The sequence below is a fragment of the Accipiter gentilis genome, chromosome 18 (genome assembly GCF_929443795.1).
Source record: "Accipiter gentilis chromosome 18, bAccGen1.1, whole genome shotgun sequence".
Classification (NCBI taxonomy): Eukaryota; Metazoa; Chordata; class Aves; order Accipitriformes; family Accipitridae; genus Astur; species Astur gentilis.
Genome location: NC_064897.1, coordinates 7,560,316 through 7,585,593, shown reverse-complemented (window position 1 = coordinate 7,585,593; position 25,278 = coordinate 7,560,316). Strand labels below are relative to the sequence as shown.

Genomic DNA, 25,278 nt, shown 5'->3' with positions numbered 1-25,278 from the left:
TTTCAGATGCTAGGACCTACCACTGAAATTCCCAGAGATCTGCCTGCAGCAACTGGAGACTAGGTTATCTGCATGAGTCTCTGTCGGGCTTATAATCAGTGATGATTTTTAACTGGTCCTGAAATGCCTTTCCCTTTGCTGTATTTGCACGTGCAGCATCCAGGTGGATGTGCATTCAGTTCAGCTCCTTGCTCTGGAATGAAGACTTTGTACTTGCTAAGGCTTGTATGCCAGGAGCTAATGACCGCTGCTGCTGCGTGTCCCTTTTCAATCATCTGCTATTATTGAGCAAGTTATATATGCAAAACCACATAACTTTAGTTCTCAATGACTGGATTTTTCTTGCTTCTAAAGAAAGCTGGAGCTTGATTTGGACTGGCAACTTCATTTGGTTGTAGGGGTTATCTGAGAGTCTGAGGTGAGAGACAACTATCTTAAGAATCTTCCAGCTCAAATCAGATCAGGTTAGTGAATGACAACAACATGCAAGTCCATTTCAGGTCAAAATGTCACCTGTCACTTCTTCTTTTATTATCTCTGTTTTTCAAACATTTCTTTCTCCATGGTATTTGAAGACCTGGATTAATCCCAGGGCACCTGGCAAACAAAAGGATGATCTCGAGAAAAACATAACCATTTTCTTCTAGTATTCATTTGGTGCTCCGCTCTGTGGGGCAGAGATTCTGTATTTAGACAGTACTTACCAGAGCAGCAACCTGCTTCGTGACAACAGCTCAGAGGTGTTAGAGTCATACAAATACTGAATGTTATTTTTCTTCTAGTCTGACTAACACAAGAACAAAAACCAGCATGTCAAGTGCTTTACTAAATCTCTTTATTGATTTCTGGTGCATATACTATAAAAATGGGGTACATTATCAGCAGCAACAACATGGCTTAAGTACAAATAAGCTTAGATACAGAGAACAATTCTAGAAATATTTGCTATACAGACCGCTCCTACTCAAGGTCTGCAAATCATTGATATCAGCCCACCGCAAAGAAGTTGTAACATAACTGATGAGAACTGAAAATAAACTGTGAGATGCTGTTCTGAACAAGTAGAACAGAATAATATTATTCAAGCCAATGGAGGAATGAGACTGAGATTTCTCTAAATAAACAAATGTAGTTTCTTGCACCTTCAATACCCCTTTCATACAAATCCCACTAAAGGCTGTCAGGAGAAGAAAAATCACATCCAAACCTGGGCTTCATAAAAAAATTCAGTGCAAACTTTCACATTCCCTCTTTTATCCATGAATTTGCACTTGCACATACAGGATCTAAAAGCTTATCTATATTGCAAAATCAAGTCAGATGTGAATTAAAAGTGATGTCTCAAACTGGTCCACTTGGTCATTTGTGTTATCAAGACAAGACCCAAATCCAACTTCTGATGCAGCAGGTTGAGCCCATGCCTTGGTACATGCACTGATATAATTGGGTTGTTGCTGATATTACAGGATTAAGCAAATTCCTAATAAAAGTAATAAAATATGTTTTGTCCATATATGTAGAGGTTAGAGGTTTAATGGAGATCCTGGAAGACATAACTGAAGAGTGGTCAGACTGATGGCATGTCTTCTTACATAAAGGTGTCTTCAGAGAGAATAACGTAAAAGTCAACAAGCATTATGAAGCATTATGTCTTGTTTTGTTGAAGAAGCAGAGCCTTCCCATGCTGAGTTATCTGCAAGTAAGAGACAAAAGCTAAAAGTAGACAATCTCACTGAAGTTCAACCTGCTGTGAGCATCCTATAAGTAAAGAGAGGGCAGCCGTATGCCATGAGGACCATGGCAAGAAGTGCTGTGCCTCAGGATGGAGGCATGGTCATGCAGATATGACCAGTGAGCTGCTGAGTGACAGGGGCACTGGTTCTGGCGCAGGAAGGACGTGGTGTCTTCTGAGTGGCCAGTGACAGCTTCCAGGGAGAACGACCAGGAGGAGCGATTAAACGTGCTTTGTAGCTCTACAGGAAGCACTAGGAATGGATAGGAAGGTTTTCTCTGGAGGGCTGTTCACTGCCATTCCTAGTCCAAATCAGACAGACAACTGTTCTCCTGGTTTCCTTCAAATCCCAGACTGAACGACACAGCTGGCTTGTCTCCTGTCACTTCACCAGGTGACTGTGAAGCCTGGCCTGGACAGTTGTTATGGGAATGATCTCCAGCTGCACCAAGCCACGCACTTGGTTCATGTCACGGCAGGTTTGTGGGGTTATTTCACTCCACAGTTGGGAGACACCTATGTTTAAGTGATGAATTTTCTTGGAGTAAAAGTAGCAGAACCCAATCCTTGCCCTGGCAGGCAGTTTTGCTGAAGCTGCTGGGTATTCAAATGTGCTCTGTGAAGTACAGCATGCATTGGCGGCAGGGAGCTAGGTTTTATCTAGTGTGACTGTGAATTGCTAGCTGGTTGAATTCGTGACGGCAACTTTAGCGTTTGGTTTGGGACGCTTCCTTGCACCCCTTCTGATAAATGCAAATGTATTGTATTAAAATACAAACGTAGCTAAAAATGGCTTACCCTGCACGTTAGCGGGATGGCGGGGTCTGCCTCAGAGGTTGTGACATTTCACTGCCAGGAGGATGACAGTGATGAGCAGAATCACTGCAGTGAAATACAGGGCGACAACGACGTAACACCAGTGCGAGTTTGCCAAGCAGGTCGCTGCCAAGGGGACAAGGGAGAGGGGTCTCACCACAGGCAGAAGCAAGTCAAGTTTTGTTCTGAGTTTTTCGAGTATGCAAAAACATTGTAACTAAGCCTTCAGCAGGAATGTGCTACCCTGTGTGCTATAGATCTAGCACCTGTGGAAAGCAAAGAGCAAGTTTATGAGGATATGCTTGGTGTGCTGCAGATGCAACGGAAAAAAATTTGGAGTTTTTTCAGCTAAATGTACCTATAGGAGATAAATCTTGCTTTGGACATTCTTTTCTTAACCAAAAAAACAAATGCCTGAAAACTGGAAAGCTGTGGGTCCTAGCATTTTAATTGTTACATGAAAAAAACCCTTTATGTATTTATGTATGTATAAAGGTTTATATGTATATAAATCTGTGTATATATATATATATATGTTTATATATAAAATCACATTTTCAGGGTCAGAAGAACCCTTTCCCTGGCCAGGCCTAGTTTTTATCATCATAGCTGTTGAGAAGATGCCTAAAGATATGCCCTCTTACCTTCTGTGGCAGGGCAACAGCTTTGCCAATGCTGATGTGTCAACATTTCGCCATGCAGTTTGCCTGCAACACCTGCACAGCGCTGCCAGTGCTTCTCGCTCTGCAATACACCTTGCCTTTCCCTTGGAGAATGGTCATGCTATTGTGAGTTATTTTTCTGAGGCTACACAACTGAAGACCCACAAGGAAATCTTGACATTCACATTCAGGCTTTAAAAAAAGGTTCTATAGGTAATTTGAAATTCTAGAGACTTTTTCCAGATTATTATCCTTTTTGAGCACAACAAAGAAACACATGTTTAATGAGTCGTTAATTCCCTGCCTCCATCATTTTCTGCTCCAACTGTAATCCTGTGTAGGATCATTGTGTTCTTTTGATCCCCATGCCTTAGCACTTTTCAGGCTGGTCTGTATGGTAACACACACCCCAGTCAAAACCAGAGTTAGAATAAACACCTGACTTCTGTGGTTTTAAAGAGGTTTCAGTGAAGAATGTGAAGGGACAGAGCTCACCTATAGCATTTATCCATATGTATAGCATATATGGATTTTGATATTCCTTGAACAAAATTCTGAAAACCTGGCCATACTGACAGCATAGGCAGAATCAGAGAAAGGAAGGGAGGAAGTGAGGACTGGGGTGTAAAAAGGCAGCCGCCAACAAACAGATGGGCCAATGGCGATATATCAAAACTGTATTACTGACAATACTCTTCATGCTGCAGTCCAGTCCTCGTTTCACTGGCATAAAATCAGAGGGCATTTAAATGAAGCCAGTAAATTGGTTTTGCCTTTGTAGCAGCGGGACCAAGATCTCCACTTGGCCCACTCTCTTGTTTGCCCAACTGCCACTTTTAATCGGAAAGACCATCTGAAGCTTTCAGTTTCTTTTTCCTTGTGGTAAGGCCAAAATAACCCACCAATGGAAACATTTGTTCTCACCAGCATTTTCTGCAGCTAACATTTTTTCTATAAATATCTTAATTGTTCTTATGCATCACACGAATGCAGTATTTTCTTTCCTTCTCTTCTTCATGTTCACCTCATACAGGAGAGTTAAAACTCATATCCGATATATTATTTCACTTTGCAGAACAAAATTTACTTTCAAGACTGGTTACACAGTTTGAGAAAATAGTTTAATGTATCTTAAAATTTTTGCTGGGAAAAAGATAGACACAATATATCTGAACTTGTCACATAACTATTCAAAACCAAATTTTTGCTTTCTAGCTATTACTTTCTAAAAGTAACTCAGTTTCTGTGCTTTAAATACTATTGCTGACCTGTTCATTCACCCTAAATGCATTTGGAAATGAAAAACAATACACGGAAATTGTTGCTAAACAGAAGAGTTTGCAAATGCCTCAACTGCAAAATGAATTTTAACCACATGTTCTGAGCATCCCTTAGGAGTGGGGAGCAGGGAAAAATGGACCAAAATCACCCGCAGCAAAGATAGAAAGTGATAGTGTCCCATACCCTGGAAAAGTGTGCTATTTGGCTGCTGAGCAGGTGGAGAGTTGCTGTGTTTTGTGTGGGTCTAACTCACCAGAGGCATGGAATCGTAGTTTGTCCTGCTACCAGGTCCTGGTCCTCCAGTGGACCACACTGCCTGCATGGTACATGTTCATTTTCTTCTGGGATCCTTCTGGGATGAACTATCTGGTCCCTTCTCAGCAGAAAGCTAGTTGTATTTCAGAGAACATTCCTTTCCCACAGTGCAGATATGGACAGTGTCAAATGTTACTCCCTCTGCCCAAAACTGATCACCAGCATCCCCAGCAGATATCCCTATAGTCTACGTGAGAGCCCTTATTACATTCCCAGCAGCATATAGCAATGTTTTCTGTGCCATGCCTTAAAAAAAAAAAAAAGGTGCTTTGGTGAGGTGCAATACCAGCACCTTTTAAATTTCTCAAGCAGAACGCCATAACCAAACGAGTCCCAGGGGGCCCAAAGGAGGTAAGCGGCCAGGAGCTATGCTGTGCAGAAGCAGCTGGTTTTCTGCGGCCTGGCTTGCACTGAGGAGTGGGGACACATCTGTCTGCACCAAGGGGACTTGGGGCCACCCTTTGCTCCCAGGTGCAATCCATACCAGCAGCACAGACATAAGCCAAAGGCTTGCTAGACTGAGCCCCGGAGGCAAGGGACACTGACGCCATGAATCCTCACGGGCTTAGCTGGGGCTGAAGCACAAAAAGTTTCCCCTAATGCAAACCTGGGGGCCTGTGACTCTACCTGCTGACCTTGAAAACACTGTCACCGGCAGCCTTCAGGCACCCCCAGGGAAAACCAGCAGCTGGGAAAGGTTTTGAAGATCTTTTGATTTGCCTAGATCATATCAACATCTTTTGGGGCAGCTAGCCCTAAGCAACTCCTCCACTATATGTAAATATGTAATTACGATGGTATACAAAGAGGATGAAATATAATGGGAAAATGTGAAGTGTCCCGCAGTGTTGCAGTACCTGTATGTGTAGTCTTGGGTGTGCTGTCAGGTCTGTCAGATCGCCATTTCACATTCACCTCACTGTATGTGACTGGATCACCTGTTGAGACAAAAAGTGCCACAGTTAGAGAACCTGCCTGAGGCCAGCCCTCGCCATCTGCATTGCATCGAGTACCCTGCAGCATCAGACCTTCTCTGAGAAAGTGGGAAGAGCAAGAACACACAAAAGAGGTTGTTTTCTTTTTTTTTTTCTGATAAGACTTGCGTGTAGCTGAATGAATGTGCCAAAAAGAAATTATTAGAAGAGTTAATGCACATAATTGTCCTGCTGTGCAGTTTTCCAAGGAAATACAAAAAATGTTATTCAGTTATTAAATTTTAGAGAATTAAAAAAACCCCTCTAGGTGACTGTAGGTTGTCACACACTGAACTACTGTATTATTAATTTTATTTTTTTATTATTATCCATATCTTATACACACATGTATACATTCTGTCAATCTTTAAGCAGAAGTTAATCAATGGCAACTTTTTTGGCTAAATTAATTTTTTTCTATTTAATTCTCAATAAACTTCTTCTTCCTAGTGCATTCAGATCTTGTACACGGGTACGAAGCATGTCTGTCTTCTACTGCTTCTTTCACAAAGAGGAGCACAGCTCCTGTTGGAACTATGCATGTGCATAGAGCAGAGACAAGCTATTTTTCAATCACTGCTGAATGAAACGTAATTTTTAACAATTCAGAGTAAACCACCAAATGTAAAATATGCAAAATATAAACATGTTTTTTTCATTTCATCCACAGATTTTTCTTCCTCAAGTTCATTCTTCCAAGTATTTAAATAAGGTTTTAATTAATGGTTAGTAAGCACCACTGCAGACAGAGCACAGATTTTCAGTACAAGCCATTAATTCAACTTTCTCTACAAAAAGGCAAAAGGAAAGCCTGTCTGTAGTTAATTCTCAGCCAGAATAATCCAAAAGCAGCTTTTTTTTTTTTTTTCTCTTGTGGTTAGTCGCAGAAGACAGAAATTTGGGGAGAGAAGACTTAACAATAGACTTATCTAAATCTTTATTGCCTTGCTAATTTATGATCATTCTCATTTGTCAGCAGAGGAGGCCCTCTTCTCTCTTACATCAGTGCCCTGGACACATACTTTCCACGACTAAGAGCCATTTGCAAGGGAAACTTTCCATATTTGATGCAGAGCTGGCACGACTGCTCAAATTGCAGCAGTTCATCTCCGCTGAGTCAAGACACCCGTTCCTCTGGGCTTGGAAATCCCCATTTCACAAACCAAGGCAACCAAAGCAGGTCTTTCTCTCATTGTGAAGGTTTATGCTGTTTGTTGTAATGAGGTCTGGAAGCAACAGGGAACAACTGATCTTCCTCCAGTCACTGCTTGCTCCTCCGTTTCTTCCACGCATTACTTGTCATGCTCCTTCCTGACTTTTTCCCCATTTATCAGCTGCTCATCAGGATAAAGAGCTTCCCAGACTATCCTTGTTCTCAGATATCTGTTTTTAGGATTTGTTTTGAAAAAAAAAAAAAAAAAAAAAAAAGCTCCTCTATCCTTACACTTGATCTGACTGCCTTTACACTCATCAGGAGAAGTCTTTGTCAGATGCTCGTGCCTCAGAGCGTGCACCTGTTCCCTCCGAAAACTACCTAGCATCTCCAGAGTGCTTGGAGATATTGGCCTACATAGGTTATACCAGAGTAAGACATGGCTGCACTGAAAGAACTGCCTTAAGACAGAGCACATTCAGGCAAAATAAACCATGGCTTTTCTATTACTGGAAGACACGCCTTCCAAACGCAAAAGGATTGCCTCTTGCTATGCGTGGAGCCTGTGGCAAGCACCGCAGCATTTTCTGTAGCAATGTCTCACATCAGGCTTCCAAATGTGACATGGCAGAGGTCAGCACACATACTGGGGGCTGCTGGGAATCTCCCCATTCCGTGGTCAGTCAGAAGAAAACCCTTATATATGCTGGTAACCACTAGCATGGTTGTGACACACAAAATTGCAGCCATTAAAAAAAATGTTTTCACCATGTGTTACAAGATTTTTACAACCAAAGCAGAGCATAAAAAATGTTGTCAGGGTGGCTTTCCCCAAAGGTGTGGGTTTGCCTGGCAAACTGCACGTTCCCTGCCTTCCCAGCCTCAACAGGGGAGCATTCCCGTCTGCTGCACTATCAGGAGTGCTCGATCAATTCACTAACAATCATGCAAACTGGGCTGGAATAGGAATTGGCAACAGGATTTTCAGCAGCAGCCATTCATTTTCCTAAGAAAGCGGGTGGTTTGCTGAGATTGTTTTGCTTTAAAGCCAAGAGCTAAGCATTGCTCTCCTTATCTTTGAAGGCCTTGCCTACACTAGTCTGTTATTATGTATGGATGCTTACACTGGCCATCTGCATAACAGAAGAGATCTGTTTCACTATCCCTGTAAAGGCAGCACATCCTCTGGCTGCTTAGTTCAGTGCCAGATGTAAAGCTCAAGGAAGGCAAAGATGTTATTTAGGTAACTGACCTCTATGGCATGGTTGAGGTACATCAGGGTGGCAGTGCTTTCAAATTTATATACTTAAAGGTACGCCCAGAAGACATCTCACTGCCCAGAGGGTGTCCACAGGACTGTTGGCCAAAATCAGCAATATTGTACAATCAGAAAAATGCATGTGAAGAGGTATAAGTAGAAAGATGACTGCAGGTGTAATGAGGTGGGGAACTGCACTGGAGTTTCTCCTCCATCTTGCGATATTAAATCTGCAGACGAACTGCCAGAGTAGGAGGGAGAGGGAAAGCGGGGAGCGGTGGGACATGCCTGACTGACCCCAGCAGTTTTTGGTAGGTGTGGCAGCAGAAGGAAGGAAGGAAGGAAGGAAGAAGCTGTATTTTTATATCAACTGCAAGACACCGCCCTGTAGGTTGCCCACTTTGCATGTTTTGCCTCATTTACCAGGGGCTACTTACATCAAATCTGCTTGCTGAAAGTATATCAGTGTGGTTTTTTTTCTTAAGAGAGAACCCAAACAGATTTCTCTCTGAAGTGCCATGGGGAAGTCGAGCAAATACAAACTTCAGCAGTGCAAAATGTAGGACAAGTTCAGCAATGTGGAGATTGAAAGCTCTATCCACCACATGCAAAAACTCCAGGAGGCAGAAGGGGGCCGAAGGGAGAGGAGAAGCGGGGTGCAGGCTAGCCAGGGCACAGGCATAGCGGCCATGGGGAAACAAATTTAAGAGCTATGTAACCAGATAAGATAGCGCAAAGATTGGAGTCTGTAACTCAAAAAACTGCTCAGAGGCAGGGCAGCACAAAACCCCTTTTCTTTGCTGGCCTAGGCTATTATTCCTGTCCCACAGGAGCAACTTTAGCCTTTCCAAGTCTTGATCTAATGTAAAATATGCATGGAATAAGACGGCAACTGCTTCCTTTGAGCTTTTTCAGGCAGGTGGATGATAGCCAGTTTAACTGCTCTGAACTCACTCTGGCACAGCAAATACCAAGCTTTTGCCTGAAGAAGAGCAGCCTCCTAAGGGTGCCAGAGCTGCTGAGATCTTACAAAAAATGCCAAATCTCAACCATTTTTAGTATGAAGCATTATCAAATCCCTGTCGTGTTGAACACAGTATCTTTCTCACACAGCAGCCAAGGAGTGAGAACAGTTAACAGCACTTGGCAGAAGATGAGGACCACAGTTTCCTGCGCTCATGCTCTCAACTATGAAAGCAATGGAGCACATGTAGAAATCAAAGCTAGAGACTGTAAAAATGTATAATGGAAATTTATAAGAACACGAAAAAATTAATTATATAGATAGGTGGGTTTTTTCACTATATTTCACTAGGACACACTGATGCTATTAATGGGCGGCAAATTCAAGATTGATTTAAAGTATTTCTTCATGCAAGATATTAGAATCAGACTGTAGAAGTCATTGGTTTAGGATGTTATTAAAGTAAAGTATTTATTAGGACACCAAAAGGGATGCAAGCTTCACAGAAGTGACAAGAATATAGGTATTGCAATTGAAAAAGTTTTTTTCAAAAAGGTTATGAAAGTGTAAACACCATGCCGTCATACTTTAAAGCGCAAGAAAAATGTTTTGCCTGAAAGTTGGTTACTTAATTAGCCTTGTAATTGGCCATCAAAATTTTTTAGACACTATCTTTCTGAGCACCTCATACTGGCAGCTTTCAGAAGTATGTTACTGGGTTAGAGGGCTCTCAGGATAACTTACAACAGCAATTTCTAAGCATAACTCACTGAAGTGTATTAAAAGCTGTGTGAAAGCACTTGAAACTAAAATATAACTGTCAATTTAAAGGACGGTCTCAGATGAGGAAACAACAATAAAAAAAATTAGATGGAACGGATTTTTATGCTCTCAAATTTTGAAACATTCTGTACAGATGTTTCTACTGGGCATGTGTGTACATCTTCCAAAAAGTACTGATGGGGTAGTTCTACACTGAGGTCCCAGAGATGGTCCTATCAATGCAGCTCTTCTATGGTGAACTGATCACACAATCTAAGGGCAATCTGGGTTAACTCATGAAAAACAAAGACATCATACCTGTACAGATGCTCTTAACACTGTGTCCCAAGGAACAAATCTACAAAACTTACTTTTATAGAATAAATGTTGTTTTGCTAGCATATTCAGGACACATTTTTCTTTCATACTAGAACTCTGAATATTATAATTTTAAATAAATTTGCTATGCTTAATTGTCTTATAACTAGCAAAGATCTATTTTTTTTGATCAGAATCTAAAAAATAAAACTTGATACTTCTGTTTTAAAAACATGAATTATTTCCTACTCATATCCATTAATGGCTATCTTTTGCACTTTATTTCTTGAAAGTAAATTTTTAAAGTAATGCAGTTTTATAGTTAAAGACATCAGTAGGTCATACACAAAATGTAGGACAATCAGTTTCAAAACTATAGAAACCTCTGTTGATTCTTGACTTGTATTTTTCTCAACATCGAGCTTTTAAAAGAGAAGGAATGAGAGACAGAGAAAGAAAGGAAAGAAAATAAAAGGAAAGGAAAGGAAAGGAAAGGAAAGGAAAGGAAAGGAAAGGAAAGGAAAGGAAAGGAAAGGAAAGAAAAGAAAAAAGAAAAGAGAAAGAAAGGAAAAGAAAAGAAAAAAGAAAAGAGAAAGAAAGGAAAAGAAAAGAAAAAAGAAAGAAAGGAAGAAAAGATAAATAGACCTATTGCTTTACAATTTAAAAATATTTCCGGTGTCTAAGAAAATGAATCAAATTAATATATAAAATGTAAATGTACTCAGGAGAGAGAAGTCCATTCAGTGTCATCAGTGCACTGCCAATGAGTTTCCAGTAATCCTTTCCAGTAATCCTTATTAATATCTTCCATGTCTGATCACTAATGTGTTTCAGGAACAGCACATTTCAGCCATGCTACTGAAATGCAGAATGGAATTTTAAAGGTCATTCTTCTCTTTTGCTAGAATTCAGTGATCCTTCTATTAATAAATATGAATTTGCCAAGCAAATAGATACATAATAAACAGAGGTGGATATTAATAGTTATAGTGGATATTAATAGTTATAAAAATACTTTCAACATGAATGAATGCTTTGATTTAAGAAGGAATGAAAATGTTAAAAACATGTCACTGACCAAAGGAAAAGTAAGTAATATTAAGATGACCATTTTTTACCTGTATCTGAAGTTTGTGAAGTAAAATGCACTCTTTCCTTGGGCGATACCTCTGCATAAACCACCTCACTTGCCATTTTGAAAAGTTGCTTTCAGATCTGCAATCGAAATGGACTCATTGGAGAAGTAGTACCCTGTATTACATCCTTTCTGGCCCCCCCCCACCCATCACACCACATTAGGTCAAAAGAAATGTTTAGATGTCTGTAAAACGGAAGGAAACTAGATTCTTTTTGCTGTTTTGTTTTCAAATGTAACTTCTCACCTTGTAGCTTTTGATAAACAGTTCTTAATTCTTAGCCCCTTCTGTTGGTGTATGTTCTATTAAAAGCAGTATAGCTGTGATTTTTATCAATTTTCTCATAAATCGTGAGCAATTTTCATTTGGAACCTGAGCTGGCAACACACCGAGTATGTACATATCCTCCTCAAACCAACGGGACACTAAAATGTATTTCAACAGAAAACTCAGATTGTGATTATTAGATTGCTTCGGTTTGCGATTATCAGATCACTTCCTCCTAAACTTCGTTAGTTCAGGCTTGAAACTGGAAAGCAATGATGAGGGGAGGAACAGAGGGAATATCTGACATTGCTGAAACGTCTCATTTCAAGACTTTTGAGATAATTTTTTTTCTGTATTTTTAACTTTTTATTTATTTATTTATTTCATACTGAATAAAATTAATTTTTAAAGCTGGATTTGAAACAAAATGTTGCTATTAGGCCAACTTTCTTTTTCCTTCAGATTTTCCTCCACATAGAAATTTCTAAAATTTTGGGGTTTATGGTAACTTAAAATGATGCCAGAACTTTGAATTCTTTTCCCAGAGGACTTTCGGCTCTTCAACAAGCTCTAGACCACATGCTAATCCTCATATCCCAGGGGCATTATTAAGCTCAGAATTAAACCAGGACTGAGTCTGACCTGTTGCTGATCTGCATGCTGGTCATCGAATGTTCTCATTAAAGGCAGACGACATGGTTCTTTTTTTTCTCTATAGTAGAGCTGTTAGTTCAAGAGGAAGACAATGGAGTAATCATGGTGGTAAGTCAAGAAGTGCAATATTTTGCCCTTTCGGGACCAGCCGTGGAAGAAGGATGAACTACACTGGGTTTTTCAGCTTAAATCATTAACTCTTTCCCGAATGGGCTGTCAATGATCCTGGTAACTAAAAGGCTCCGTGTAATGCCCTTTTCTTCCAGGGAAAGCTTTGAGGGGAGATGATTTGCTGCCATCTGTCTTACCCGCTAAGGCCAAGCTCTTTATGCAGCCTGACAAACCATATACTTTGAACAGACAAAGAGGAAAGGTTAAGGCAAAGCATATTGATTTTTTTATTCTACAACGATTTTAAGTAACTGTAAAGTACTTAGCCATACTGGCAGACTTGCTGAAAGCCGTCAAATTAAAACTGGAAAAACAATGATAACCATAGAGATGATTTCCCAGAAAGAAAAAAAGAAAAAAAAAAAAAAAGGCAGAAAACCAGCCATTCCAGAGACAAAAAGAAGAAACTGGATGCTGTAGGTATGCTATGGGGCCAGCATAACAACAGCACTGGGACATAATGCAACTCCTTTTTGTTTGAAGGATCTATAGGAAACTGTTGTACCTGTGCCTCGATAGGTATATATACATTTAGTAAGTGTGTAAAGTAAGCACATATTCCTATTTAATGCCATGGTAACACAGAGTAAGTTATCAGCATCTTTATTAACAATGCCAAGGTGTTCTGAGGCAAATTCTTTACTTCAGCAAAATAATGAGGAAGGGATTTGTATTGGCACTTAGGCACTAAACGGTGCCCTTGGTGCCAGTGATGCAAAGCTAGACTAAATTTATTTATTGTAGCATCCAAGGCTTTTGAAGACACCTGGGGAAAGGAGAACAGAGGCTCCGGAGGCACGGCAGCCAGTGATGTTTGGTTGCTGTTTTCCATCCTGTGTGTTACTAGTTGCACAGAACTGACAAAATTATTTTGTCAGTGGATTTGGGGAGAGCATGTATCAATGTACCTATCACTAGAATAATATTTCAAGGGTTTGAAAGAGGTCTTTTGCCCTCTTACATTAAGCCTTTGCATTTTAATAACACAAAATAGTCACTAGATGTCTCTACTGCCCCATAAAATATATCAGAAATTATATTCCTTTTAAGCTGAAGAAAATTTTATATGCATATATAGCCTTTTTTTTTTTTTTTTTTTTTTTTTTTTTTTTTTTTTTTTTTTTTTAAAAGCATGAGTTGCATAAAATAACTGCTCAGAGATAGCTAGAGTGTGAAGAAGAAAGAAACCTGGAGATAAAAAAGGAGTGGATGAGATGGATATCGGCTTCAAATTCACAAAGTACAGATGACTTAGCAGTAAGCTTTTCCCAACCAAACCCAACACAGTAAAGTACTGTAGAGATACTGGGATATACTGCACCCCTCTAACTGAACTGTAAGCTTAAGCAGTTTAAACCAATCCTGATGGGGAGGACAGGAGCACGGGGGAAATGGGGAGCCGGTTTTGTGGACAGATGTGCGATAGCCATATCCTATGATCAGTAGTGATGGCAGCAGAGATGGAGGAGGGTGTCAAAGGCCACAGCACGTAGCTCAAGATCTTTGCCTAAATAGACCATGAAGGTGGTGTTAAGTGCCAGGACTTCAGCGGGGCACAGCAAGCAGCATGCTGGCAAAGCTCGGAGGGAAGAGATGTCTCACCCCAGGCAGCTCTTTCCCAAGGGCAGCAACTACCCATCCACCTAAGACTGACCTTTTTTGATTTCTTGAGTTTCTGCATATAAGCCTGCTCTGTCCCAGGACCTAAAACTCCACTATAACTCCTAGTTAAAGGAAATCCCCTGGCTTAGGCTAAAAGAAATAGCTTTTTTTTTTTTTCCCTGTGAAATAGATAACATTGTGGTGGTGTTCCTGCACTGGGGACAATCTATGGAAATGCTTTCTCAGCCTTTTCTTTTCATGATTTTTTAGATTTTTTTTTCAGGGTTTTGAACTCTTCACTGTGGAGAATAAATTCATATAATTTATATCCACGACAAGTACATAACTTATGTATACAAATCTCCATGGATATAAACCACTGTATCGCTTTAAGTTTTCACCTTCTGAGCATAAGCTGAAGAGCTGATTAGAGCTGAACAAGCAAAATATCAGCCACTGAGAAGAATTTAAAATTGTCTTTTTTTTCTTTTAAGCAATCTGTGTGCAGTGGCAGATGCAAACTTAGTATGCCTGGGAAATAAATCCTGTATTCTCAGGAGGCTGGAGGCCCTGCCATCTGATAATTAGCCACCATTTCTCTTAAGAATTATATGTTTTCCTAGAAGGGGAATAGGAAAATACTTTTATTATTTCTTGTGACCCATATATCTCTTAAGAATGCATTCAAAAGTACTGGAAAGTTTTTTAGACTGTCGACAGCTTGATTTTTGTCTCACACGTACTTAGTGAAAAGACTGAGTATAATGCTGTACTGCAACACATTCAGGTAAAAGTAATTCTTTTCATAGTCATCAGAGGCAAGAGAAATGTTAATGCACGGACATTTCTCTGTTTAGTGCCTTACCAGCTCCTGATGATTTTTAGTAAAGGCAACAATAGCCCAGGTGTGGAGAGTATGTTTTGAGTGGATTCCCAGTCGGCTTGGAAGACTAGGCACACGATACCTTTTCCTTCTGTAGTTATCAGGAGAAAGCTTCAGGCAAGGTTTCCTGTGACAACCTTATTTCAAACATGTGAAGGTCTTCCTAAGTCTGAGTAGGGCAGTCTGCATGTATTGCACAGTGTATATCGTAAATGGCACTAATAACAGGGATGTAAAAATTAATAATCAGCTGCATTCTGCCAAAAAGTAATGCAGTATTTTATCCACAATGTTTAAAAAGGCCTTGATTTTAAAAGGTTTCATGATGCATTAAAAAGACTCAGAGCTGTTCTGAAATCCCACTAGAAACAGTGGTACTTCAGACAAAATTCCTAGGAAAATATATTAATGACATTTTGAATAGACAAACTGAAAGCTCTAATATTGCCGTGTTATTCTTGCAGGAAACGTCATAGCAGTTTCTTCTTATTCTTATTCCATGCTGTCTTATTTTGGATATGGGCTTAAAAAGGCAAATGGTTGAATTCTGATCTGTCCCTTGCTCAGCTCACCTAAACTATCATTTGCAAGCTTGGATAACTTATATTTGATTATGTAATTTTGAATGAGTATTATTTGCATATTAAGAAATTAAAAGAGGTAAAAATTGTAATTCTACAATGAATAAAGCCCCCTATTGTTTCAGGGTTGCTGTCTTTCTGTTCCAATCAATTAAAGCCTGAATGGCTCCAACAGCTTAGAGAAAGCACTTAGCTAAAGGATGGTAGGTATTTCATAAGTGCCAGGAAACACCAAAAGTGAACCTGCTAAGAAAGACAGGTGCTCCTACCTTTCCCTGTAATTTCCTTCCTTTGCTAATGCTGGCCTAGCCTTAGCCAGGTCAGAAAAACATGAACAAAAGGGTTAAAGACAGTGAACCAGCCGAGCAACCACTTTCCTTCCTCTGTCCTCCACCGGATGGGACATCCTTGGTCTGAACAAGTTTTTTGAGGAGTCATGGAGGGGGGGGGAAACGTCATCTGACTGAATCACGCATTTATTCTGCTTCAGTTGTTCAAGGTAGACACAGCAAATTAGCCTTTCTGCATTAGGACATCATTTCGTCTCCTGGGGAGGGCAGCAAGGACACAGCAAGGGACGTAGCACGTGCTGGGTGAACCATAGCTGGTGATCAGCATCCGGATTTCAGCCAGGCAAACGTTCACTGTGCAACCTTGTTCAGCTGCGCAGGGGCACCTGAACCATACGAAGGCACTGTCAGGATCCATACATATCGCTTCACGGCCAGGGCAGCGCAGTACGGACACAGGAGAAGGAATATGCTCCCTGTATCGATCTGCCCGAGACCAGCTGGAGTGGCAGAGCTTCTCCAAGTTTACCCCATGGATTAGTTGTTGAATAATCAGGAGGTTTCAACTCAACCAGGGTATCCACTGTGGACAGGGTATCCACCAGTCCACAGCATCTCTAGCTGGGAATTGCCCGACACCGAGCTGAGCAGCCATAGGCAGCTGGGGGGACCACTAAGGGTCACTGGTTTCCAAACATAATGGTTACCTCCCTTTTCACCACAGTGAATGGTGAGCATGCGCGGGATGCTACCTTGGCAGCTATGTAGCGAGGTCAGCCCAGACTTCTCAAAGGTCACCTTGCACATCCAACACGTCTGAAGTACAAAACTTTCTCCATCAGCCTCAACTGGAAGCAGCAAGTCCTTCATCAAGCTTTTCACAGTACCCTTCCTGTAATCCTTGCCTGTTGGACTGGGAAGATCTGTTGGGTTCCTCTGACCTCCTCCTCCTCACTGGTGCTTAAGTCTCTTTTCCCTCCCCCAGCCTGGCAGTCTGGAAATGGAAGCAGAAGCGACTGGAACCAGTTGCTAAAGTGGTTTGCATGGAAACGGCTGTGCAGAAGCAGGGACCAGCCTGCCTGGGGACGATGGAGAGAAGTGGACCCCAGCCAGCCTGACTCGGGGAACGGCTACGAGGAGTGTGAATCCCCCCTGCCTAGAGACACCTCCTGCCTCGTGGAGACACCGTAGAGCACCCAAGGGTGCAAGAGCTGTCCTGCACCAACGGGCATCCAGCCCAGCAGCTCTGCAGGTGGGACAGGCATCGCTGAGGCCAGGAGCGGTTTCGCAGGGTAAAGCTCCGTATTGCACCTCTGTCTTGTGCACCCTGCTCTCTCTCTCTGCCTCCTTTTCCCTGGCAAGGGCTAAGGAGAAGCAGCAGCAAGAGGGAGAGATGCGTTTTTTCGGGGTGGCGTTTTGGCAGACTGCACACCCAAGCAGGCTGTGCGAGCCCACGCCGCGGTACCTCTCTGCTGGATTAGATTTCCCACAGCAAGCACGAAGGCAGTGTAAACACCTGTGCGTGTGGTTTGCAACGTGAGAGATGTAAAAGCAGGTATTCACGCCTGGCCTGAGGCAAAGTTATGCCAGGCATGGTGAAATGCAGCAGTATCTATGCCAGCGCAGACCTGGCCTTAACGTGATGTGAAATCACAGTATAACGGTTTTTGCAGGAGCAAAAGATAAATCTTGGCGGGGACACACACGCACGGTGACAGACCTTCAAATTTATGAAACTTGCAACCTAGTCCAGCTGAAATGGGGACTGACTTTATTTTGGATTTGCTGTTGGAAGAGGCCACAGATTTGCAGGGCAGGAGGTTAAGTTCCTACAAACTTCTGCTCTTCCCCTGAGTTTAGCATTGTGCAAAACTTCCAACCGCTGATTATTTCTCACCAGCTGGGTTTATTTGCCTGTACCAGTCAATTTTTTTTGAATGAAAAACATCACTTTTCCGTCAGTTACAGGATTAGGGATAGCATGAATCCATTGGGAATTGACAATGTCCACAGCATGTCGGAGTGTGGTAGGGAAGCACAGGGGAATCACAGGGGAATTTCATACTTTGGGAGGCGTTAAATGTTATTTGGTGAATTGGGAAACTACTTTTGAAAATGCATGTAATTTAATTGTTATAACAAATCTAATTGCTATTGTATTAATTGATCACAGATGAGTATGTTGGATCCTGTGCAGATCATGCAGTGAAAACTGATCTCCCGCCAGAGAGCTCACTACGCAAGGACTTTATAACCTAGCCGAGCAAGAAAAAAGTACACATCCAGCTCATTTCAATTTTAGCCACAGTGGTTAAATAATCCAGGAAATGTACACAGCAATTACATTTATCCAGATATTATTTTCAACTTCTGTTTTTGTGGGTTGCTACTCTGATTGAAAGTTTAAAGTGAAATTGCATTCAGTAATTCACCTGTTGCAAAACCACTTCTTGTATGACTCTGTTGCTATGTTCCTCGCCTAACTTTGCCTGGGAAGCTCACAATGCTGGGGAATATTGCGCAAGTTTTCCTTGACAAAAAAAGCTCAAAATGAGGGGAAGTTCACATGGGTTTTAGTTTTCTTAAAGCTATTAGCAACTAGCTGTAATTTAGCTGCTGTGTGAGACTTTTAACGCGAGTGGTCAGTAGCCTGGCTCAGCCAAGGGTCTAGATCATCAGGGCAAGGTCCGAGGTGAAGCTGGAAAATCAATGGATCGGTCGAGACAAAATGGGGTCCTGAGCCCCTGGGCTGGGGCCTGGGAGGAGGGATCACCTGAGGGGTGACCCTTCCCAGTCAGTCAGGCTCATGATGAATTCACAGACTCTGTCATGGTCCTACACAGAGTTTGTGAAGTTCACTCTTGAAAAATGTCCTGTGCCCACCTACAGACGGTAACTAAGCATGCCTAAAGAAGCAGATACCATAAGGTAAACAAAGCAGTCTCGGACCACCACACATCTAAAGCAAAGGAGCAAGCTCAATGAAAAGCAGAGACCCAAAGCATCACAGGCAACAATTAGTGAAGTATTTATTGGCATATTTATAAGGCAATTTTCAGAGATGGCAAAATGGACTGCTTACCCTGTCTGGCACTTCATGCTGACTCTTTCAACAGGACTTTTGACACGTGGTGGGCAATAGGTCCCTTACCCTGGCAATCTGAACCCTGCCCACGGTTCCTTGCAAGGTGCTTCCCCTTCTGTTCTTGTGCTTTCTTAGGGAATGACCATGGGGAACAAAGATATATTGAATACTCTGTTCCAGTTTCTCCTCTCACCTCTTTCTTCCCCTCCAAAGGAGTACATCTTCTGGATAAATACCAAGTACATTTATCGCAATTTGCAATTTCTTCTTCCCATTTCTTTGAAGATCAATATGCCAGACTCTTCATCTTCCCCGAGCTTAAAGCAATATTCTGTTTCCAGACAAGAACATTTTCCTGGCTTAAAAAGTGTTTCTTCTGGTTCACATTTTTAAAGACGGTGCCCTCCCTTTGTAAATCATGTATCTTGGGAAGTAGTCATTGTACAGGTGTCTGCTGAATCTGAGAATGACCAGGTAGGAACCAACCGCAGATCTTCCAGGTGAGCCTCCCATGCCCCCAGTGCTCATTTTCAGAGCATCGTGCCAAGAATTTAAACAGATTAATCCAAGGTGCAATGCTATTTAGCATTATTGCCTCTGTCCCATGGGCTATTAAACTATCCTTGCCCACACAAGTCACTTGACAAAATAGCTGTGCTGGAGACAATAAAAGCTTTTTTTTAACCCTACATAGGCAAACAGATTAACACAACAGTACCTCAATTTAAGTTGCCCTAGAGCCCTTTCCATGCTACATATATATGTGTCTCCCCTTCTAAGTCCAGTTGACTTTCTCAGCCCTCCCAAAATGACAGTTGTGCATGACTCAGTCTGGGAGCTTTCCTATTGTTGCCACATATTCAGGGAAGTTTTGGGCAGTAGCCGTCAGGTTTGCAGATCAGTCCAGAGGGACAGAGAAGAGTATCTGTAATCTGTCACACTCTATATGCCCCATAACACCAGTGCCATTCACTAGAAGACCTAGTCATTATCTGCCTTCCTGGTTTACAAAGCTCCCATTTACATCCTTGGACTTTACATACCAATCACATTTGAAAAACCCATGGAAAAAGAAGGGGAGGGAAGCCAAAACACCTTATGATATCTCACCCACTTACCACAAAGACAAACTGAAAGTTCTCAGACAAAGAATTACTGAGCTCCATAGAAAACAGTAAAAAAATGGCATTACTGGGTTCACTATGAACTGCATTTTCAATATGTCCATTTTCATATCCATCTAACAAAGTTTTTAGCTGCCCTAATAAACCCTGTTTTGTAATTGTGAAGAGTTCTCAAGGAAAGCATCCATTGCCATGTCCTTCAGCAGTTTCAACAATGAAACTGTATTACCAAGAAGCAACTTTTGTTCTTTGCCGTGGCTGTTGTATCACCATTTCCTCTTGGTACTGCTGGTACTGCTACTTCTTAACCAATTACCTCTTTCACATGGAGTCACTATTACTCCCTGGATTGCTTCTCCTGGAGAAGTTCGGATATGATCCTCGCCATAGCACCTCTTGCCCTCATGGACCTCCTGCAGCAAGGACTTTCAGTATTCTGAATTCCAACTTCTCGTGAAGAAAGTCTCTGTACTGGCACAGCCAGCTGTTCCCTATTAAGAGCTTGTCTTGGGACTAAACTGACCAGTAGTGCAAAGCCAATTCCTGAGTGAGGAGCACCTTCTGGTAGAGATGAAGGCTGAATCTATATGGACACAGTCTCCATCATTTGTTATATTGACACGAAATCTAGAAAGCCAAGACAAAAATAAGAATTAGAGCAGAACTGTAGTCTAAAATTCAGAAGACCTATTTCTTATTCTTTGTAAAACTGGGCCTTTAAGACTGTGGAGAACAAAGTAGAGAATGATTTAAAATGAGCGCCACTTCACATTGGGAGGATCAGAATTCACGTGCACGTGATGAAACACATGGTGATGCTCTGATGCACCTTCTATTAAAGCAAGTTGCTTTGATCCCCACAGAGATGTATGTGTACTTGTACTTCATAGTCTACAATGTTTTGTGAGCACAAAAGGCCCAACTCTTCAGAGCAAGAGAGAGAGAGGATCCCGGTGGGACCCATGGCAGCAGTACTCCTCCAGTACAGACTGGGGCTCTGCCACCTCTTCTCACCGATTTTGTTGAACCTCTGCAGAATACATAGGATGTGGCTGCAAAGAAAGCCAATCTCTGGGATACAAAGTGGGCAAAAGCGATGCCTTCTGAGTACATCACCCCCAGCCCAGTGACCTTCCAATGTGGCCCTGGACACCTCAGTTGGTCTTAGGAGGCCCTGTCTATACTAGTGGCATGTTGAACCCTGCAAGACCAACAGGGCAAGCTAATTCAAACAAATCATAATGTCTAACATTGGTAATTCTTCCTAATAAGGCAAATGTTATCCACTTCATACGGCGGGATTGTATACAAACAGATTATTCTAGGCATAACCTATCAGCTGCTATGCCACCACAGGAAAAAAGCAGGCAGTGATGCCCCTTCCCCACTTCTCTGGGGACATAACTAGTTTTATTAGCATAGTATTAGCATTTTTACAGCCATATGACAGCCCTCATTTGGTAAGATATGCCAGTTGATCTACACTGGAGTATGTAACAGAGAATAACTTTTCTACTTGGACAAAAGTAGAAGCCACTGACTCCATTCCTGCATAGTATATTTGAAAGAAAACTCACAAGTTTGTGTCAAATGACTCTCCATTCACCCAGAAGAACTTGTTTCCTTTCCTGCGCAGCCCAATCCAGAAGTTTGTTATGCGTATTCGATACATTATAAAGTTCTAGACAAAACACAGAATAAAATGACATACGGCTATTAGATTTTTTTATGATTATGATTATATAGCTTTTTGTATAAAAACTGCACAGATATAAACTGTGTCACAGAATATACAATGGTGGACTTTTTTTTACAGGTCGCTGATGTTTTACTGCTAAATTTAATCAGATGAAATAATAAAGGAAGCCCTAGACCCATTACTAATAGTCAATGAGGTCCCAGCTATCCAGTTGGTAGTCATGCAGAGTGTTACTGACCATCCACCTACACCCTGCCCCACCCCATCATTAAAAACATCCATGTATGTTATTAGAAATACCATATCACATTACACAATAGTCAACTAGTAGAATGGTTTCACTGTATCACCAGGAGAATGGTGTTTCAGTACAAGGACATGTATTTAGCAGGGACACAGTGCCTGACTCGGCACAGGTTGCCTTGACTTTTATGTCACCATAATTCCTTGGATGTCAGTTACGTTGTGTCTCCATCAGATTCAAGTCACACATTCAAAATCCCCCAACCTCCCAATTTGCACACTTTTACTCTTGACACTAATTGTATCATAAATGCGTGAATTCATTCTGTTTTCCTGTTCCTTATATTACTGACCGTAAAGTCAGTTGGGACTACCTAAACCCAAACTCCAGGACATTTGAGGGCACACGCACAGTTTACCATCTGCAGTGTGAATAAAACAAAGTCTTTCTCAATTCCTTCCTTATGATGCTATAATCGTCTCTGAAAACACATTTGCTATAGTGCTAATTTCTTTTGTTTTTCTCAGCCATGCAGAACACCCTGAATTGGTAGGATACTACAAGAGACTCAAAGAACATAGTAAAAAGAAAAATGGTTTGAAAACAACAAAAACCACAGGTAGAACCTCCTGCACGAACCAGGTATTTTGAGTGCCATGGGTCCCAGCATCATACAACCACAGCCAGTCTTTCCCTCCTGTGGAAATGGAGAAATTGACTGTTTTGCACAGAACTAACAACACATTTCTGTTCCTCGGTTGGCCACTAAAGGATTTGTTATGCTAAAGAAAGCACCCTTTAAAAGACCTGCGTCCTTAAAGAATATCAAGAAGATAAAACACATGGACGTGCACCAGTGGTCTGTAAACTCAGAATTAGTTTAGAGTTATATTTAGAGTGGGAATTGCTGCTGACTGTACTTTTGGGTACCCTGGAGAGAGAATGAACGTCCAGAGGGTGTGAGGGGAGACAACAGGCTAAATTGCCTAACTTAGAACGTGCACATAAATTGCCAGTTCAGAAAAAACCAACCACACCTTCTTTATTAGTAATTAGGAGTCACAACTCCATTTTTATATTTTTTTCAGACTTTACTTTTCATTTATACATAGTTTGCCTTTTAAATTTCTGACAAACACTCTAAGGTAATAACAGAATATCTACACCAGATTTTAGTGAACAGACCACATCGTGCTGAAAACATCTGTAGGTTGTACCAACTTGCAGCAAACAAGTCTGCCACACAGCATGCTGGGTTTCAACAAGGGAACAAGTGATGGACTTACAGAAACTGTTAGGACAGCAGACATAACACCGAATTCAAGGTGCTGGACACCTTACCAGCTCTTGGGGGCTGTCAATCACTGCAAGGGAAGCTCCGTAGTCAGAGCAGGACTCCTGACTGGAATTCCAATCTGCCATGGCTCCTGAGTGATAGTAACACTTCTTCTTGTAGTAGAGCCAGTCATCAGGGCACGGCTCCCACTGTGGTAATTTAGGTGAATCTTTTGTTCAAATGAAGAAATGAAGAGAATGTTACTTACTCATGTGTTTAAAATACAATTGTATACATGCTTACAAATTCTTGACCTGCTTCCTCCATCTTAAAAATATCCATGACTTGCACTGAATTCAGTAGGAGGTGGGTGAACGTAAGACAACTGAAGGATTGGGCTCGGTCGTAGTTTTTTCCAGTTATACCAGCTACGGTGGGTCCAGTAATCCCTGATTACGTGCTCAGACACCAGGCACATGCCAGCAAACAGACTCTGGCATGTGCAAGTGCAAAGCTTCAGCTACACCGGAGACACCACGGGTGAGAACGTCAGAGCAGAAGGCCATCTTTGACAAAGAGTGCAAACATAGACACTAGTTATCTACTGTGAAGCAGCTAAAATTTGACCCTAAACAGGTTCTGGTTCAGTGTACTCAGCTGTAAATATAACTCTATAGGCCAAAGCCAAGGCAAGTTAAGAAGTCAGTACTGTCTCCCTAACGCTACTTATGGCTCTGTCATTCCTCAGCATTTTGCCATGCTGTAGTACAAGGAAATCCTGCAGGCAATTTTAAAAAAAAAAGTAGTCAGTTTAATGCTACTGGAAACAACTGTCCAACGTCAATGCCTAACACATTTTTAGTTTTGCTTTCCTTTTCTGGATTCCTCTCTAACAGCAGCCATGACAGTGTGAGTGGGAGAGCTGAAAACCAGTGAAAATACCTCTTCCCCCTCAGCAATGACAAGACGGCGTAATGAAAGAGAAAAGCGCTGAACTTCTCTTCCCAGAGCTAGGCTTTCTGAAATAAACGCACTCACTCAGGGTAATCCACGATAAGAGTAAAATCACAGCAACAGCAATGACGATTCCTGTAATTCTTTTCCGGAAAGAGAGGTGTAAACTCATACCTAAGGCGAGAAAGAAATATTAAAGCATGTCAAGGAACGGAGCACATGTCGGGATCTGAAGACTGGGGTCGAAAAAAACCAACCCATGCAGAGCTACAATAACTTCCTTAAAGTTTCCCAAACCCTCGCCCCTACTTCTGAAACTTCGCCCGCAGCACCGCCGAGCTTCAGTACCGGCTTTCAAAAGGTCCTAAATTGCCAAATCCCGCAGAAACACTCGCAGAAGACGGTGTGTGTGTGTGTCCCTCATCCCCGGGGCCGCTTTGTGCCCATGGCATCGCCCAGGGCAGGCCCCACCCCAGCCCCAGTCCCAGTCCCACTGCCAGCCCCAGTCCCAGCCCCAGTCCCAGCCCCACTGCCAGCCCCGGCCCCAGTCCCAGCCCCGGTCCCAGTCCCAGCCCCGGCCCCAGTCCCAGCCCCAGTCCCAGCCCCAGTCCCAGCCCCAGCCAGCCCGCCCGCCGGCTCCCCGCTCCGCTCCGCTCCGCTCCCCGGCCGCAGCCCGCCGTCCCCTCACGGATGACTCACCCGGCGCCGGTTTGCGCCTCCGGTCGGTCGCCGCCCTCGCCAGCAGCCGCTCACTCTCCGCTGTCGGTCCTACGAACAACGCCGACCGGCGGGCCGCGGGGCACCTGTCCCCGGGCAAGAGCCGCGACAGCACCGGGTCGGAGCTGAGCCTCCGCCGGAGCCGCTTCAGCCGCCGCAGCTCGACCCGGCGCCAGGACGGGAACAACAAGACCTCGTCGCCGCCGCCGCCGCTGCCGCTGACCTCCTCCATCGCCGCCGCGCCGGCCGCTCGCCCTCGGTTTTTTCGGTCCCCGGAGGTGACCGCGGCGGAGCGGAGCGGAGCGGAGCAGGGCGGCGGCCCCCGGACGGCGCGGGCGGGGAGCGGGGCGGGCGGCGGGG

The 25,278-nt window shown here is 42.5% G+C and overlaps 1 protein-coding gene across 9 annotated transcripts; it reads right to left on the bottom strand.

Moving 5' to 3' along the window:
• Positions 1-818: 818 nt before the first annotated feature.
• Positions 819-25,247, bottom strand: LOC126047759 (C-type lectin domain family 2 member B-like). Of its 9 annotated transcripts, none has more exons than XR_007508699.1 (12): positions 24,901-25,247; positions 24,286-24,375; positions 23,313-23,476; positions 21,606-21,709; positions 18,902-20,655; positions 12,281-12,361; positions 11,354-11,450; positions 10,957-11,093; positions 5,664-5,744; positions 3,193-5,052; positions 2,531-2,674; positions 819-1,693 (listed from the first exon to the last, which is right to left on the bottom strand). XR_007508699.1 is itself a non-coding variant. In XM_049821838.1 (5 exons), the coding sequence occupies exons 1-5, from the start codon at positions 25,148-25,150 to the stop codon at positions 20,523-20,525; spliced, it is 741 nt and encodes a 246-aa protein (XP_049677795.1). In that variant the 5' UTR covers positions 25,151-25,247; the 3' UTR covers positions 18,824-20,522. The 9 variants fall into 9 exon arrangements, 1 of the variants encoding a protein (XP_049677795.1); XR_007508704.1 differs by having other exon boundaries at positions 10,957-11,090; XR_007508703.1 differs by lacking the exon at positions 10,957-11,093 and having other exon boundaries at positions 3,193-3,402; positions 4,745-5,052.
• Positions 25,248-25,278: the final 31 nt, after the last annotated feature.